At 44.2% G+C, this 15,934-nt stretch overlaps 1 protein-coding gene across 1 annotated transcript in view; it reads left to right on the plus strand.

The window, feature by feature from the left end:
- The window catches only part of SLC15A5 (solute carrier family 15 member 5), a 48,860-nt gene extending 38,406 nt beyond the window's left edge, over nucleotides 1–10,454 (plus strand). The window contains exons 8-9 of the mRNA XM_087722534.1: nucleotides 8,949–9,057; nucleotides 10,307–10,454. Of these exons, the coding sequence (XP_087578660.1) occupies nucleotides 8,949–9,057; nucleotides 10,307–10,454 (257 nt within the window). The remainder of the gene's footprint in view (nucleotides 1–8,948; nucleotides 9,058–10,306) is intronic.
- The last annotated feature ends 5,480 nt before the right edge of the window (nucleotides 10,455–15,934 follow it).

Here is a 15,934-nt window from a genome sequence, read left to right on the forward strand (position 1 = left end):
CATCAGAGCCTTCCGGAAAACCCTCTACAGCCGATAACAGAGCTCCGAATCTGGACCCGGTCTTATTTTCGGAGAAACACAGTAGCTTCTCAAGCAGACAATCCTGCTTGAAGAAAAAAGCTTTTTGTTTTGTTTTGTTTTGCAACCTGTGTAAATCAATTAAGGAGAGGAAATGTCTTTCTTTCCTAAATATATGCCTGTTTTGCATAACATATTCTACTTTTCCCATAAATAAGAGACACTACTGTCATCTTCTGGAGCTTTGTCTCCGCCGAAATTCTTATGCGAAATTCTGGAAGTTGTTCACCGTCAAGTTGCAATTACAACATAACTTCGTCAACCGTTGTAAGAATAAGAAATTTTTCAATTTTTTTTTAAAGAAAAGGGTGTGTGTGGAATCTAGATTTTGTGCTTGAGAGAGGATTCTGTGATTTTAAAATAAACATGTATATAAACGAGATCTCATTTTCTGTTTAAAGTGTTCTCTCTTTAAAATGTTTTCAGCCATGACAGCAACGAGAGGTATTTTGATTTCATTCACCTAATTTTTTCTCATATATTTATGGTTAGTATTAATTTCTCTTAAGTACAGGGCATACTCAACTTGTGACCGATTGTTTAGCGACCATTCGAAATTCCAATAGATTTATCTCTGGGGGTTACTTATGACCCAGATTTAAAATTCTGACGGTCATCCCCCCCAAACACATAGTCATATGATCCAGGGGTGGGTTCTGTCCGGAACTACTGCCAGTTTGCTCCTGTGCATGCTTTTTGCTCGCGCGCATGCGCAGTGCAATTAAAATTGTTCTGAGCATATGCAGAACTGAAAAACAAGATGGCGGCACCAACGGCGCTGACCAGGGAACTGGTTTGGGAGCGTGGCAGGCCTGGGTTCCAGCGATCCAGGCTGCCAAATCACTACTGGTTCAGCCGAACCGGTCCGAACTGGTAGGAACCCACCAGTGGTGGGTTGCAGGTAGTACGCCCTGGTACGGGCGTACTGGAGCCTGCCCGGAGCACCGGATACCTCTCCAGTACAGTGCTCCGGAGGGCCTACCTGCCTGCGCTCCTTATCTGTCTTTAAAGTCTTTGGCGCTTCTGTGCACACGCATGGCACGTACAGTGCCTGCGCGACACTCTGCCAAGCAGCTGGAGCATCGCGGAGGAATCGCTGGACAGCAAGACGCATGCGCGTGTCCACGTGGAACCCAGCACTGGAACCCACCACTGATGTGATCTCACTTCAAATCTTTGCTGACTTGAGGCCCTTTTACAGCATTCTGCAGCTACATGATCATATTTTATGACGGTTTTGCTGAAAACCAGAATTTACCTCAGGTTTTTGGCAAACCCGCACCCAGAGCAAATCATTGATTTCCTTCACAACCACGGCATTTGCTTAACAACTGTGGATTCACTTAACGGCTGTTGCAAAACAAGGTCATAAAGTGCCCCTTTACGACCAACATGATCTAGGGCCATGATGGGTAGGCTCCATTATGGTCATAACTTGAGGATTGCCTATAGCAGTGTTTCTCAACCTAGGCAACTTGAAGATGTCCGGACTTCAACTCCCAGAATTCCCCAGCCAGCATTCGCTGGCTGGGGAATTCTGGGAGTTGAAGTCCGGACATCTTCAAGTTGCCAAGGTTGAAAAACACTGGCCTATAGAACAAATGTGCCACAGTCTTCCTACAGAAAAGAGAACTATTCTACCCAGGAGCTATCTCGATATACTTTTCAAAAAAAATTTATCGGTGCTCACTTTATAGTCTGTGTGTGTGTGTGTGTGAGTGAGTGTGTGTGTGACAATCACATTTGAGAAATGGGCATAGATTAGGGATGGGCAATTTTTCAAACCAAGATCCGTGCGACAATGATGACATAAGTAACAAGCATGTAATCTTTGCCTCCTTTTTGTGGGGGCGGGCGAGCGAAACAAAATATAGGCAGTCCTCGGTGTACGACTGCAAGTGAGCCCGAAAACATTCGTTAAGTGAATTTTGCCTTTTTTACGAGCTTTCTTGCAACAGTTTTTAAATGAATCACTGCGGTTGTTAAGTTAGTAACAAGGTTGTTAAATGAATCTGGCTTCCCCGTTGACTTTGCTTATCAGAAGGTCGCAAAAGAGGATCGCATGACCCCAGGTGACCATGGGGTTACTGCAGAGATGGGTTCCTACCAGTTCGGTGTTACCGGTAGGGGAAATGGTGACTGGGTCTCCGAACCAGTAGGGATGGCATGCTCACCACACACCCCAAACTGGTTTCCCCGGTTGGTCCAACACCGTTTTTTTTATGTTTTGCACATGCGCAGACCTATTTATAGGCAACTGCACATGCATGCACACTGAACCAGCAGTAATGCTGGACGAAACGTACCCCTGGGTTGCTGCAAGAGTCATAAGCTTGAAAAATGGTCATAAGTTGCTTTTTTCAATGACGACGTAACTTCAAACAGTCGCTAAAAGAGCAGTTGTAAGTCGAAGGTTATCTGTAGTAAATTGTTCTGCCCATAACTCGCAATGTCATCTTGGGCTGCTTTGATGGGCCATAAAATGGCATCTTGGGCCTTGTGTAGCCTACAGATATCCACCTCCAGAATATAGTTAGAATTGTCAACGTTTCGGCTTCTTCCTTTAAATAAAAAAAAGATGTTCTATGTAGTAAACAATTGGTATAGTTACTCTCCTTCCCCGAAGACTATTTTATCTTCATTTTTACTTTGGCTGCAGTGAGCTAGTCACATTTAGGAAATCAAGGTTGCCACGGATTTGATTTATTTATTTTTTAGATTTATGGGCTGACAAATCAAAAAGACTGGAGGTGGGATTACCAAGCTCCAGTAAAAACAACATAAAGGATAACGATATCAACCTTTTCACCTTAGCATAGCAGTGAAAGTTGACCCAGGTTAACAATATTACTGGAGCTTCAGTTTCTCCTTTTCTTCCCCCCACTCAATTTTTGGAATCCTTCATGGCGATGTGAAAAAAAAATCCTGTCATCGTCAGCTCGTTCCTTAAAGCTGCTGCGGAAACCTGATAGAGCAAAAGTTGCTATGGTTAAAAGCGGTCAATAAATTATCGCAAAACTCCTCCTCCAAGGAGCCCCAAGTGTAATTGAGATGATCAGATTAGTTCTATTGTTGTCAAAGAAAACTTGATTAACCATCCCGTGTGGTTCCCCAGGAGTAGAGTGCAATTTGAGGCAGTATTTTACCTTAACTCTCAGCTTAGTGACAATGCGTGGATTATATTTATATTCAGAGTTTTTAGGTGAAGCAGAGGTGAAGTCTATAGCAGTGGTGGCTAACCTTTTTCGAAACAGGAACGCCCGGGCCGGAGCACCGAAATAGAATAGAATAGAATAGAATTTTATTATTTGTAGGCCGCCCTTCTCCGGGAGGACTCAGGGCGGCGAACAATTCAAGGGGGAAAAAGGGGAACATAAAAAAACAAAATACAAATAATAAAAGTAAACAACAGTCGCACAACCATACATGTCGAGAGGGGAGGGAACTCATCACCCCCAGGCCTGCCGGCAAAGCCAGGTTTTGACGGCTTTTCGGAAGGCCTGGAGAGAGGTGAGGGTCCGAATCCCTGCGGGGAGTTCATTCCAGAGGGCCGGAGCTGCCACAGAGAAGGCCCTCCCCTGGGTAATAGCCCGGTGGCATTGGCTGGTAGATGGCACCCGGAGGAGGCCAACCCTGTGAGATCTAATGGGTCTGTGGGAGGTAATTGGCAGCAGGCGGTCTCTCAAGTACCCAGATCCAATACCATGACCCGGAAGAGAACAGCTGACCAGTGCCGCGTGCGTGCAATGGCCAACTTCACTTTTGGGTTCCATCATGCACATGTGTGCAGGCCAGGTGGTCTTTGTGCATGCGCGCGACGGAACCCAGAAAAGAGCAGCTGGCCACGTGCACTTGCTCACCATTGCTAGCTGCACTTCTGGGTTCCGTCACGCGCATGTGTGAAGACCAACTGGACATGGGCATGACGTAACTCGGAAGAGATCAGCTGGCCGCAGGCGCATGCACACAATGGAACCCAGAAGTGCAGCTGGTGACGGCACCCGTGCTACCCCTGGCATGCATGCCATAGGTTTGCCATCACGGGTCTTTAGCCTTGTTTTTATGAATGGAAGAACCTGTTCTTTTAAATTCTCTTCTCTGTTGTGGTGAATGTGAGTCTTCCATTAAGGGAGGGGTGTGGGAATATCTTGGTATCTTACAGGTAGGCCTCATTTAGTGACTACCTCATTTAGCAACCATTTGCAATAATAACGGGCGTGTGTTTGTGTGAAAAAGTAACTTTGTGACCAATCCTTGCATTTAAGACCTTTGGATAGCTATATAAATGTGCTTAATAAATAAACCAAAGGAAAGTGATTGCTTCACTTAACGATATTAAATAGCTTTTATTTTTTGCTTTTATCTGAGTGAGTGATTGCATTCTGGGGTCCTAACCCATAAAAAGTTAACCATGTTTTAGTCCTGGTGAAATTAACAAGAAAACGTAGATGGAACTATTTTGTATCCCATTATTTTTCAAATCAATTTGACCAGTATGAATTTTGTATTGAGATTTTAGTACAGAAACAAATTTCACCAATGCTATATCATGCTTTTATGCATAGAGAAGAACTTCCTTTCAATCTGATTTCTAAGAAGTGGTTCTAATTTATAACAGTCTGGCCCATTTATTGGCCCTGAATTAATTTTGAATCCAAATATTCCAGTCCCCACATAGGGACAGAAGTTAGAAGTTCCAATACTTAAACCAGGTTTCTTAACTTAAAGAGGTGTGGACTTTAACTCCCAGAATTCCCTTGCCAGCATGGGATTCTGGGAGTTGAAGTTCAGATATCTTCAAGTTGCTAAGGTTGAGAAACATGTAATCATTATTTGCAATCAGTGTGGGATTCAATTTTTTTTACTACAGATTCTGTGGGCGTGGCTTTGTGGGGCATGGCTTTGTGGGCGTGGCAGGGGAAGGATACTGCAAAATCCCCATTCCCTCCCCACCCCACTAACCTGCTTTCCAGCTTTGTTCTCCTGTTCAGGGCAACAAAAGAAGATCAGCTGGGAGGTAGTGGGGGGCGGGGCCAGCCTACTTGCCAGTTCTCCGAACTACTCAAAATTTCTGCTAACAGTTCTCCAGAACCTGTCAGAACTGGCTGGATACCACCTCTGATTTGCATCCAGTAGTAGCATCTTGTTCATCCAGAGTTGTGTTATACTAGCAGAAGTGGATAAGATATTCACTTAGAGGCTTAAGTGAGACTAATCGCTTTTTAAAAATCACATCTCTGAAAGATAGTGTGAATATGATAAAATAAGACTTTTTTAGAAGTTTGACGAGTGCAAACAGATGACAAGTGACAGTGATATTTTCAGTACACATTGAGGAAGCTGGTTACGAAAGACTCTTGTGCATCCCTTGACATTTTAATGAGATATATAATGCATCTTATTCCCACCATCCCTCGCCGTTGTTTCACTCACTCACTCACACACACACATACACACAGTTATAGAAGTAACTTTTCCCAAAGTTGTGGTGTGAACTCATATACTGTGATTTGGGTTGGTTGCTAAGAGTGAAGGAATTTGGTCTGAAGCAATTCATTATTGTATAGATAACAACCTGAAGCCACAGCTTCTAGTTCTTTAGCTGGTGTTGGCCTTCATACACACTGACTTCTTCCCAGCAACCTAAATGTTGAAATATATTATTAATACTAGCTGGATACCTCTGCTTCGCGACAAAACTATCGTGATCAGGCAATGCAGGAGAAATCTGGCTCGCTCCGGTTCAATTCGTTGGCTCAGTCGTGGTTGGTGATTGAAACACATAAGGGAATATCGCTCCTGCCGCCTTGAGTCCGGAAGCAGTTCCATAGGTTGAAGGCATAGACATTTTGGTGAGGTACCGACGTTTAGTACTGTAAGAAGCCCCAGACAGCTCCTGAGTGAAGGAGTGCAATATCTGCCAGTTTGAGGTAACAGAATGTGAGGCAACTGGCAGTTGGAACAGAGTTCTTTTCAGGTGGGGAGGGGGAGTAGAATTACTTAGCCTCAGAGCGTGTTAATTACTGTATAATGATCTGATGGTCATTTCAAAAAATGCTTTCTTAACAAGCGCCTAGAAACCAAGAGGAACATACATACCAAATTTCAAGTTTGTAGGCTTTACAGTTCTGGAGATTTTGTGATGATGAGTGCGTGGTTCTTGGTTTTTATATAGGAGATACTGTATATAGATGATTCCTTCTAATTCACATGGTAGTGGAATTTTACTAGTTCCTCATAAAAGCCTAGCCCAGAGCTTTCTTCCAGTATATCATGATAGTGGTAATTGAGAGGTGGGATGTCTATTCTCAGTTATCCAGATCGTGGTTGTCCCAAAGATGCTTTTTCAAAAGGCAACTGGACTTCCTTGGTTTTTTCCCCCTATAAAGGCGTTTCGCTTCTCATCCAAGAAGCTTCTTCAGTTCAGTTCATTCCCTGTCCATTTTGCAAAGCACGTATGATAAAAAGAACCCAATTAGTTAAGAGTAAATGAGTTAATATTAAGTTAATATTAAATAATAAACATTAATATTATTAAACTTTAATGGTATCCCTAACCTTAAATTATTAAATTTAATATTCATAAATTAATATTAGTTAATAGGAAATTAACAATGAGAAGACAGATGCTTAAGCATCCAAAAAGGCATATAAAACTTAGAGGCTTTGATAAGGAAGACTGAATTTTTGAGGTTTTTAGACTTAAGGAAAAAGATAAAAAAAGAATGATTTCACTGTAGGCAGTCTTAAACTAAAGGGGGAAATTTAAGACTATAAATCTAACAATCTGTGGAAAGTAGAGCCAAGGAATAAAAAGAAAGTGGCTTGTTTGAGAGCTGTGCTTATACAATGCCTCTAGGATTCAAGTGGATAAATGCTGAAAGAATTGAGGCTGCTGGAGCTAAATCTCCACCAGAAGCGTGAGCGAGAGACTCAAAAATGCACAGTAGTCCTTGATTTACATCCATTCATTAAATGACCATTCAAAGTTAAAACAGCAGCACTGTAAAAAAAGAATGACTAATGACCATTTTTCACATTTAGAATGAGCCGCAGTAGCGCAGTGGTTAGAGTGCAGTACTGCAGCAGAGGTGGGTTGTTCCCGGATTGGGTGAACCAGTAGTGGCAGTGGCGGGAGGCTCCGCCCACCCTCCACCCACCCACCCAGAGGCTTTTGCGCATGTGCAGAAGTGTCACCCGCGAGCGCAAGCGAGCACGAACGAATCGGTAGTGCTGGGATTTGCAACCCACCTCTGTACTGCAGGCTACTTCTACTGACTGCCAACTGACTGCAATTTGGCAGTTCAAATCTCACTAGGCCAGTGGTGGGTTCCGGATCCTGGTGCAACCGGTACGGCGCAACACGGTACGGCGTTCATCACATGAACGCACACAGTGTGCACACTTGCAGCGTGCACCTGCGTCTTTACCTCTTGAAATGCCTCTGCGAGCCTCTGTGACATTCCAGCTGCTCGGCAGAGCGCTGCACAGGTGCTATGCGCTCTGTGCGCAGAATCCCCAAAGACCTCAAATACAGGTAAGGAACTCGGGCGAGTGGGCCTTCCAGAGCAATGTACCGGAACGGTTCTTGGTGCTCCAGGCAGGCATCGGTATGCCCGTACTGGGGCATACCACCTGCAACCCACCGCTGCACCAGGCTCAAGGTTGACTCAGCCTTCCCTCCTTCCAAGGTGGATAAAATGAAGACCCAAATTGTTGGGGGCAATAGGCTGACTCTGTAAACCGCTTAGAGAAGTCTGTAAAAGCACAATGGAATGGTATATAAGTCTAAGTGCCATTGCTACAAGCATTGCAGCATCCCCGGGATCATGCAATCAAAATTCAGACGCTTAGCAACTGGCTCATATTCATGACAGTTGCGGTGTCCCAGGGTCACGCAATCCCCTTTTGTGAACTTCTGATAAGCGAAGCCAATAGGGAAGGCAGATTGGTACTCACTTGGCAACTGCAGTGATTCATTTAACAACGGTGGCAACAAAGGTCGTAAAACGGGGTAAAACTCATTTAAGAACTGTCTCACTTAGCAACAAAGCAAACTTTGTGCTCAAAGTTTGCAAATGGAGGACTACTTGCATGTGAAATCTCTTCCCTCCCCCCAAAAAGGGGGTCTCTGATTTCATTTGGCTCTGATTCCACCCATCATATATGGGTAGACCTCATACAGAGGACCCCAAACAGAGCCAAAATTTCCATTGCTAAACAAGGCAGGTCCAAAGCATGAATGACAATGAAGGAAGCATCTCAGAAAGGATCCAATTTAGTTTTCTGGAATTTAAAGGTAGGAAGGTGAGAAGCATTTTCAGACCTGCAAGATTCCGTTACTGTAACTTTTACCAGAAAAGTAGGATTAGTAGCATTATATTAATGATTTTAAGGAGCGCTGTGCTGAAGCTAAAATAGGCAGCATGGGATATCACCACAGTTGGCAAAACTCCGTTCCTTTTTCTTGAATTGTGGCATGATGTAGGTACATTAAGATTCCCGGAGGTTTAATAAATCTGTGTTACTGTTTTAAGGTGGTTGTTTCTTTTTAAGGGAGAGGGAGGGAAATGGACTATTGAAAATTGCCACGTTGCTGCTGAATTTGGCAGGGCCATCCTAAGGAGCTTTAAGAATGTCAAAAATGAATTGGGGGGGGAAGGCTCATGAAGGCTCTCAGCTGCCCACTACATCTTAGACTAAGAAGGCAATCATACGGAAACTGACCCATAATCCATAACAGAACAATAATTCTGCAGTTATGGGACTGGGCCAGAAAACCCCATTGCAAGCAGAGCTTGGCAATCCTTTCCTTGTATTTTGGATTTTTCACTTAATTTATGTATATTTCTTTTCCTCCATCCTTCTAGGTGAGTGGTTTCCAAACGTTCTAAATGAGGGTAAATTTGAGAGATTTTTCTTCTTCTTGGCCTCATTAATGATTGTGAACATTTTAGGCTTCTGGACCATTTCACACAAGTAAGTCCTTAGCTTTTCAGCTCTTGGTATCTTAATCTTTTATAGAACAAATAAATAAATTGAAGCAATATCCTCCTACGGTGACTTTAAATGGTTCCTGTGCAGATATCAACTAGTAAATCTGAGATTACAGGTAGTCCTTGACTTATGACCACAATTGATAAGTGAGACTGTTGTTAAGGGAGCTTTGCCCCATTTCACGACCTTTTCTGCCAGAGTTGTTAAGGGAATCACTGCAGTTGTTAAGTTAGTAACCCGCTTAATTGAATCTGGCTTCCCCATTGACTTCGCTGGTCAGAAAGGCTCAAAAGGGGGCCACGTGACCCACCCACCCCCCAGGACACCGCAACAGTCATAAATATGAATCAGTTGCCATGGCTGAATGGTTGTAAGTGTGAGTCACTTTTTTCCAGTGGCGTTGTAATTTTGAACAGTAATTTTTGGTTTCTTGTCCATAAAATATTCTTCCATGGTCTAGAAACTGCGGAGTCTGATGGTGTGGGGTTCCTTGCTTAGCTTTCGGAAGTGAAACTTTCTCAAAAAAGGGTAGTTCTATCAGAAATGAGGCTTACATTGGAAAAACATAAAGTTGTCCAGGCTGGTTCAGGGGTGGGCTGCTGGGGGTTTGGGAGAACCTCTAGTTAATATTCTGTGCAGTTCGGAGAACTCCCAAATCCCACCACTGGCTGGCCATGCCCACCCCTCCCCTCCCAGGAATCCCCATGCAGCCCATTTTGGATGCAGGTAAGTGCAGGGCGCGTGCAGAGGCTCGAGGAGGGTGAAAAAACGGACTAACCGGAAGTTTGCGAAGGCTGGAAATGGGCCCATTTATGGCCTCTGGAACCTGGGGAGGCCATTTTCACCCTCCCGGAGGCTCGAAAAAAATCTCCGGAGCCCGGGCAGGGCATAAATGCCACACACCCTCCGCCATTGTGCAGGAGGCCGACTAGGCCACGCCCATCATGGCCACGCCCACCCAGCAACCGGGCAGAGAACCCCTTGCTAAAAACTTTGAACCCCACCCCTGCTGGGGGTTGATAGGTGACTTCACCTCCCACTCTTAAAACTTTCTTTTGACAGACAACTTTATCCTTCTATAAAAAGAATCTGGCCAAGGATGACATCCTTGTTTTGATTTAGCAACTCTCTGATTCCCCCGCCCTTCCTTATATTAGACTTTGAAGACCTTAAGCATATCCTTATGTTTTATAGCACTGCAAAAGAGGTTTAATTTATTTTTGCTTTGCAGATATAATAATCTCCAGGAAGACTACGATGAAGGATTCAGAGGGAGCCTTCTTCAGGAGCAGCTTTTACAGCATGAGAAATCACTTAAATTTTATGATAGCATCCTAGTTTGCCCCTCTTCCTTATCCCGGATGGAAACTCTCCTGTGAACTTATCCTCTGAAAACGACCGGCTGAGAACTTGATCTACTCTGTCTTCAGACTATTGCCTGTCAGATTTTAATGATGTGTTCCTTCCTTTGTTTATGGATTGACTTAGCAATAGGGGATCGTAGTTTGTCTTTTTCATGTCTGCTGCTCCCTGTGAAAATTAATTCTATAAGTTCAGGACTTAACACCTGAATGATTCTAAATCCATGCATCTCATTCGCTTTCCTATCGCCGAGAGCCTCATGGGTGACAAAGCCTTTTAAATAAGGCACCTTGATTATTATTTTTTTCTAATCTCATGCTCCATATCTAGTACGGCTACCAGATTTGGTTTGCAAAAATCCACATGTTGGCATCACAGCGTTACAGTCGTCTTCTTTCTCTTTGCTGCCATGTAGTGGCCATCTGGATTTTTGCAGGTTGTGCTTGGTAGTTCCGTATATAGAGCATGGGTGGGGAGCTATGGCCCCTTTTATGATTTGTGGACTTCAAATCCCAGAATTTCTGAACCAGCCTCTGGAATTTGGGGAGTTGAAGTCCACAAGTCATAAAATGGGGGCTATAGCTCCACACCCCTGATGTAGAGATATACCTCTCTCTAAAGGAAAAGTTGTACAGTCCGAGTTATATGAAACTTTATTAGATCCAATGTCGTTTTAGAATGAACTCGTAAGATTTCTTATAACTCTCACTGTACAACTTTCCCTTCGAAAGACTATTTTTTGGAGGACAGATATAGCACTTAATGAAGGGAAAAGAGAAGACAGCCACTTCTGGATTCCTGGAGCAGAAGGAGAAGAGTCTTATTCCCTTTGTATATATTCCATCAGCCTGGAATGTATCAATATCTCAGTCCATCTCAGAGTGACAAAGGCAAAAAAAAAGATGTATATCTAGCTAATGTTCAAGTAAATAAGTGTTTAATTAATACACTAGTACAGTGATTCCCAAACTTGGCAACTTTAAGACTTGTGGACTGGCTGGAGAATTCTGGGAGTTGAAGTCCACAAGTCTTAAAGTTGCCAAGTTTGGGAACCACTGCACTAGTACATTCTCATCAGTGGTGGGATTCCAAATATTTTCCTACTGGTTCTATGGGGCGCACTTTGCACCTGTGCCTAATGCACACTTTCCACCCGCACACACCACTCAAAGAATTCCCAGGTGAGCTGAGCTGTTTTTTTATTTAGCTCAGTTAAGGCGCAACAATCCGCTCTGCCGCACGAAGCTAAAAATCAAGGGAATATAAGACAGGGAACGATGGGGGTGGGAGGGTGAAGCCAACCAGAGGTGGTATTTGCTGGTTCTCCAAGCTACACAAAGTTTCTGCTACCGGTTCGCCCGAACCAGCCCGAACCGGCTGAATACCAACTCTGATTCTCACGAGTTATTTACAAGAACCAAGTCCGGCTAATGCATGAAATCTTTGAAAGATCTTTTCTAAAGCTCAACAGTTTTGCTTTGGATGGCACTCTGAGAAAATCGCGAGGATCCCAAGGTTTCTAATCCAGCTACGACCTACAGCTTTTATGCTTCTCCTGAACTTTGGGGTCTACCCTTAATGTTAACATCTTGGCTTTGATTCTTGGGCTGACGTTAAACTCTGCCTGCTACTAGATTCTCTGTTCAAACTCTACGAATTCATCTTATACCGCTTACCGATTCGGCTGCTAGTGATTGAACACCTGCATATCTGCAATCGTTCCTGACTCACCTGGCAGCCACCTGCTGGATAAAAAGCAAGAAAATTGACCATGAACAATGGTTGTCAGCAGTGTGCAGCAACAAGTGTGGAATAATGTATGGAACGATTTAGCTTGAGACTCCAAATTTAGCACTTAGCCATTCTTTGTTTGCTGACGTCAAGTTTAGCCATAAGGAGAGGAGAATGTATTTGTACTAGCAAAGCAGCAAGAAGGAGAAAGGGTTACTAGGTCTGGGCTGTAAACCCTCCCCCTTTCAGTAAATTGTGATGAAGACATGAACTTTACCACCAACAATATACTGTGAACAATCCTTGTTTGTCATGTATTCTTTATTGGTTTGCTTGTTTCTTTCATGGGTAACTAAAGTTCTGGTAACTTTCAACAAAGTTGCTTCTGATAAAATTGAAGGGGTGAGAACCAGATAGCTTATATTCTCTTCTTTCCCTTTCTTACACCTCTACCTGTATACTTTGCAAGCACGCTCTAATAATAATGGGTTTGGAACAGGGATGGGTTCCTGCTTCTATTACTACCGGTTTGCTCAGGGGCCCGTTGCGGGGGCGCATGCGCAGTAGTAAAAAAATTGCTTCAAACCACTCAATCATCACAAAATTTCCATAATGGTAAAGACTACAAACTTGAAATTTGGCACACATGTTCCTATGGGCTTGTAGGTGCTCACTAAGAAAGGAGTTCTACTCCCCCTCCCCACCTGAAAGGATCTCTGTTCCAACTGCCAGTTGCCTCACATTCCGTTACCTCAGTTCAAAATGGCAGACATTCCACTCCTTCACTCAGGAGCGGTCTGGGGCTCCTTACAGTATTAAATGTCGGTACCTCACCAAAATCTCTACGCCTTCCACCTATGGAACTGCTTCCGGACTCAAGGCGGCGGACGTGATATTCCCTTATGTGTTTCAATCACTGACCACCACTGAGCCAACGGATTGTGAATCAAATTTCTCCTGCATAGCCTGATCACATTGTTTCATCACGAAGCACGGGTATCCAGCTATATACACCGAAAAAGATTGGTTCATTTGTTGACTTGATAGGAGTCACTCTGGGAATTTTCATGACAATCCTCACACTTCATTCAACACAACAGTACTAGATGGACCTCCCTAACAGTTCTTCCCTTCCATTGATTGGGTTAGGTAAAAACAGACCTGGGTATTTTATGGTCCATGGGACACATTCAGCTGTCTGACATCAACGGGGGGGCAGGAGGGCAGTGGTGATGGGCATTAGTGGTGTTGGTGAGCAGAGTGTTAGCAGAGGTGGGCTGCTGGGGGTTCACACGGATTCGGGCTATCCTCTAGGATTCTGCCTGGTTCAGCGAACCCCCAAATGCCACCCCTGGCTGGATCTACCCACTATGCCCCTCCCAGAAGTCTCCACATGGCCCGTTCATCATTCAAAATAAGTGCAGGGCCTGCGCGGAGGCTCAGGGAGGGTGAAAAATGGGCCTATTGGAGGTTCTGGAAGTCTGGAAATGGGCCGTTTCCGGTCTCTGGAGGGCCTCCAAAGGCTGGGGGAAGCAGTTTTTGCCCTCCCGGAGGCTTAAAGAAAGCTTCCAGAGCCTGGGGAGGGTGAAAAATGCCCCCCACACACACTGTGTTGCAGAAGGCCAGCTAGGCCACGCCCACCATGGCCACACCCACCCAGGAAGTGGGCAGCGAACCCTTTGCTGGAACTTTTTAAGTCCACCCCTTGGTGTCAGTGGGAGAAAGGCCTCAGCGGCTCTCCAGTCCCTCATGTGGCCCTTGGGAATATTAATTGCCCATGTCTGGATTAGATTGATTAGACCAAGGATGTCCAACCTTGGCAGCTTAACAACCTGTGGACTTCAATTGCCAGAATTCCTTAGTCCACTATGCTGGCTGGTGAATTCAGGGAGTTGAAGTCTGCGAGTCTTAACAGTTGCCAAAGTTGGACATTCATGGATTAGACCATCTTTAGATCAGATTTGACTGCTTAGCTCGTCCTTCTTGGGTCTACAGCAGCGTTCTTTCCCAACCGGTCTTGAAGGAGTTAAACATACTGGAAGGTAGATGTAAGCCAGGTGACTTCATTTTAGGGTTTTTTCAAACGTGAATAATTTCAGGACTACAAGGCAAGACAAACCACGTGGGGCATTGTTTCAGGTAGACAAGGGAGAAAGTGGGGGGAGTAGCGGGAGAGGGGGTTCAGTGCAGGGATTAAGCTATCCATCTGTTCAGTTTGCACTGGTGATGAAGCACATGCTCTCCATTGCAATGAGATGTGTTAAAAGAGCATTTTTCATTTCCACTGCCTAGCAACAAAGTCATTCAGCACCTGCAATAGTTTAAACATTAAGCATAATTGGCTTTGCTTGACATAAATCTGTAGTTTTGTAAATAAGAACAGGATAGTCCTATCGTCATACCAATTAGCTGAAAGGAATGCTTGCTTTACAGATGCCTGCTGCTTTTGGAGAAGAGAGATGGAGTCTCTCTCTCTCTCTCTCTCTCTCTCTCTCTCTCTCTCTCTCTCTCTCTCTCTCTCTCTCTCTCTCTCTCTCTCTCTCTGTCTCTCTCTCTCTCTCTCTCTCTCTCTCTCTCTCTAATTCCATGCTGTTCCATCACAAAAGGCAATCATAAATTGATTTATATCTAAAATTATAGAAACAGCACAATGCTATAATAAAATTTGACAGAGGTATAGCACTCATGCAACCTGCTAACCAAATAGTAATCCGCGAATCTAGAGGTTAAGACACTGAGCTTGTCAACAGGAAAGTCAGCAGTTCGAGACCCAAGCACCACGTGAATGGGGTGAGCTCCCATCCTTACCCCCTGCTTCTGCCCACCTCACAGTTTGAAAGCATGCAAATGAGAGTATACAAACAGGTACCACTTCGGTGGGAAGGTAACAGTGTTCCGTGTGCCTCAGCATATAGAGGTGCTGGCCACATGAACATGGAAATGTCATTAGGCAATGCAGGGTCTCTCAGCTAAGAAACAGGGATCAGCACTGCCTCATCCCAATTAGTCAGAATCTTCCAAAAGATTCCAAAAGATTTCCAAGACCAGCCCCAAATACAATATATATTTGAGGAAAATACACTACAGGAATCCAATCTTTTGAGGAAACGTTGGGTTTGGTGAACTAGTCCAAACTGGTTAAAAAAAACCACCCATCTCCTTGAAATTACATGTATCTCTGGGGAAACAGTATCAGACCAAGAAAGATCTCAAAATGCACAATGGCTCTTTCCTAACAATACAATCAATTGAAAGCCAGCGTATTCCATTCCTTTCTGTGCTTTCTTATTCTTTTGAGTTGTCAATTTCAGTTGCAAAATGAAGACTTGCAAAACTGCAAGTCCTTTTGATATAATCCCAATTCAGGGAATGTGCATTTTTGAATAAGGATATGCATTTCCCAGCATGAGGTTCTTCTCCAGTGAGTCCTTCCTTCTCATTAGGTGGCCAAAGTATTTGTGTTTCGTCTTCAGGACCTGGCCTTCTAAAGAACAGTCAGGGTTGACCTCCTCTAGGACTGACCGGGTTGATCGAGTCCCCTGGACTGCAAAGTGATCAAACCGGTCAGTTCTAGAAGAGATCAACCTTGACTGTTCTTTAGAAGGTCAGAACCTGAAGATGAAACTCAAGAATGGAGGCCTTTGAACTGTGGTGCTGGAGAAGATTCCTGCAAGTCCCTTGGACTGCAAGGCGATCAAAGCGGTCAGTCCTAGAGGAGATCAACCCTGACTGCTCTTTAGAAGGCCAGATCCTGAAGATGAAACTC

This window comes from Thamnophis sirtalis, unplaced genomic scaffold (genome assembly GCF_051295495.1).
Source record: "Thamnophis sirtalis isolate CommonGarterSnake01/CBP01778 unplaced genomic scaffold, rThaSir2_p1.2 scaffold_9, whole genome shotgun sequence".
NCBI classification, from domain to species: Eukaryota; Metazoa; Chordata; class Lepidosauria; order Squamata; family Natricidae; genus Thamnophis; species Thamnophis sirtalis.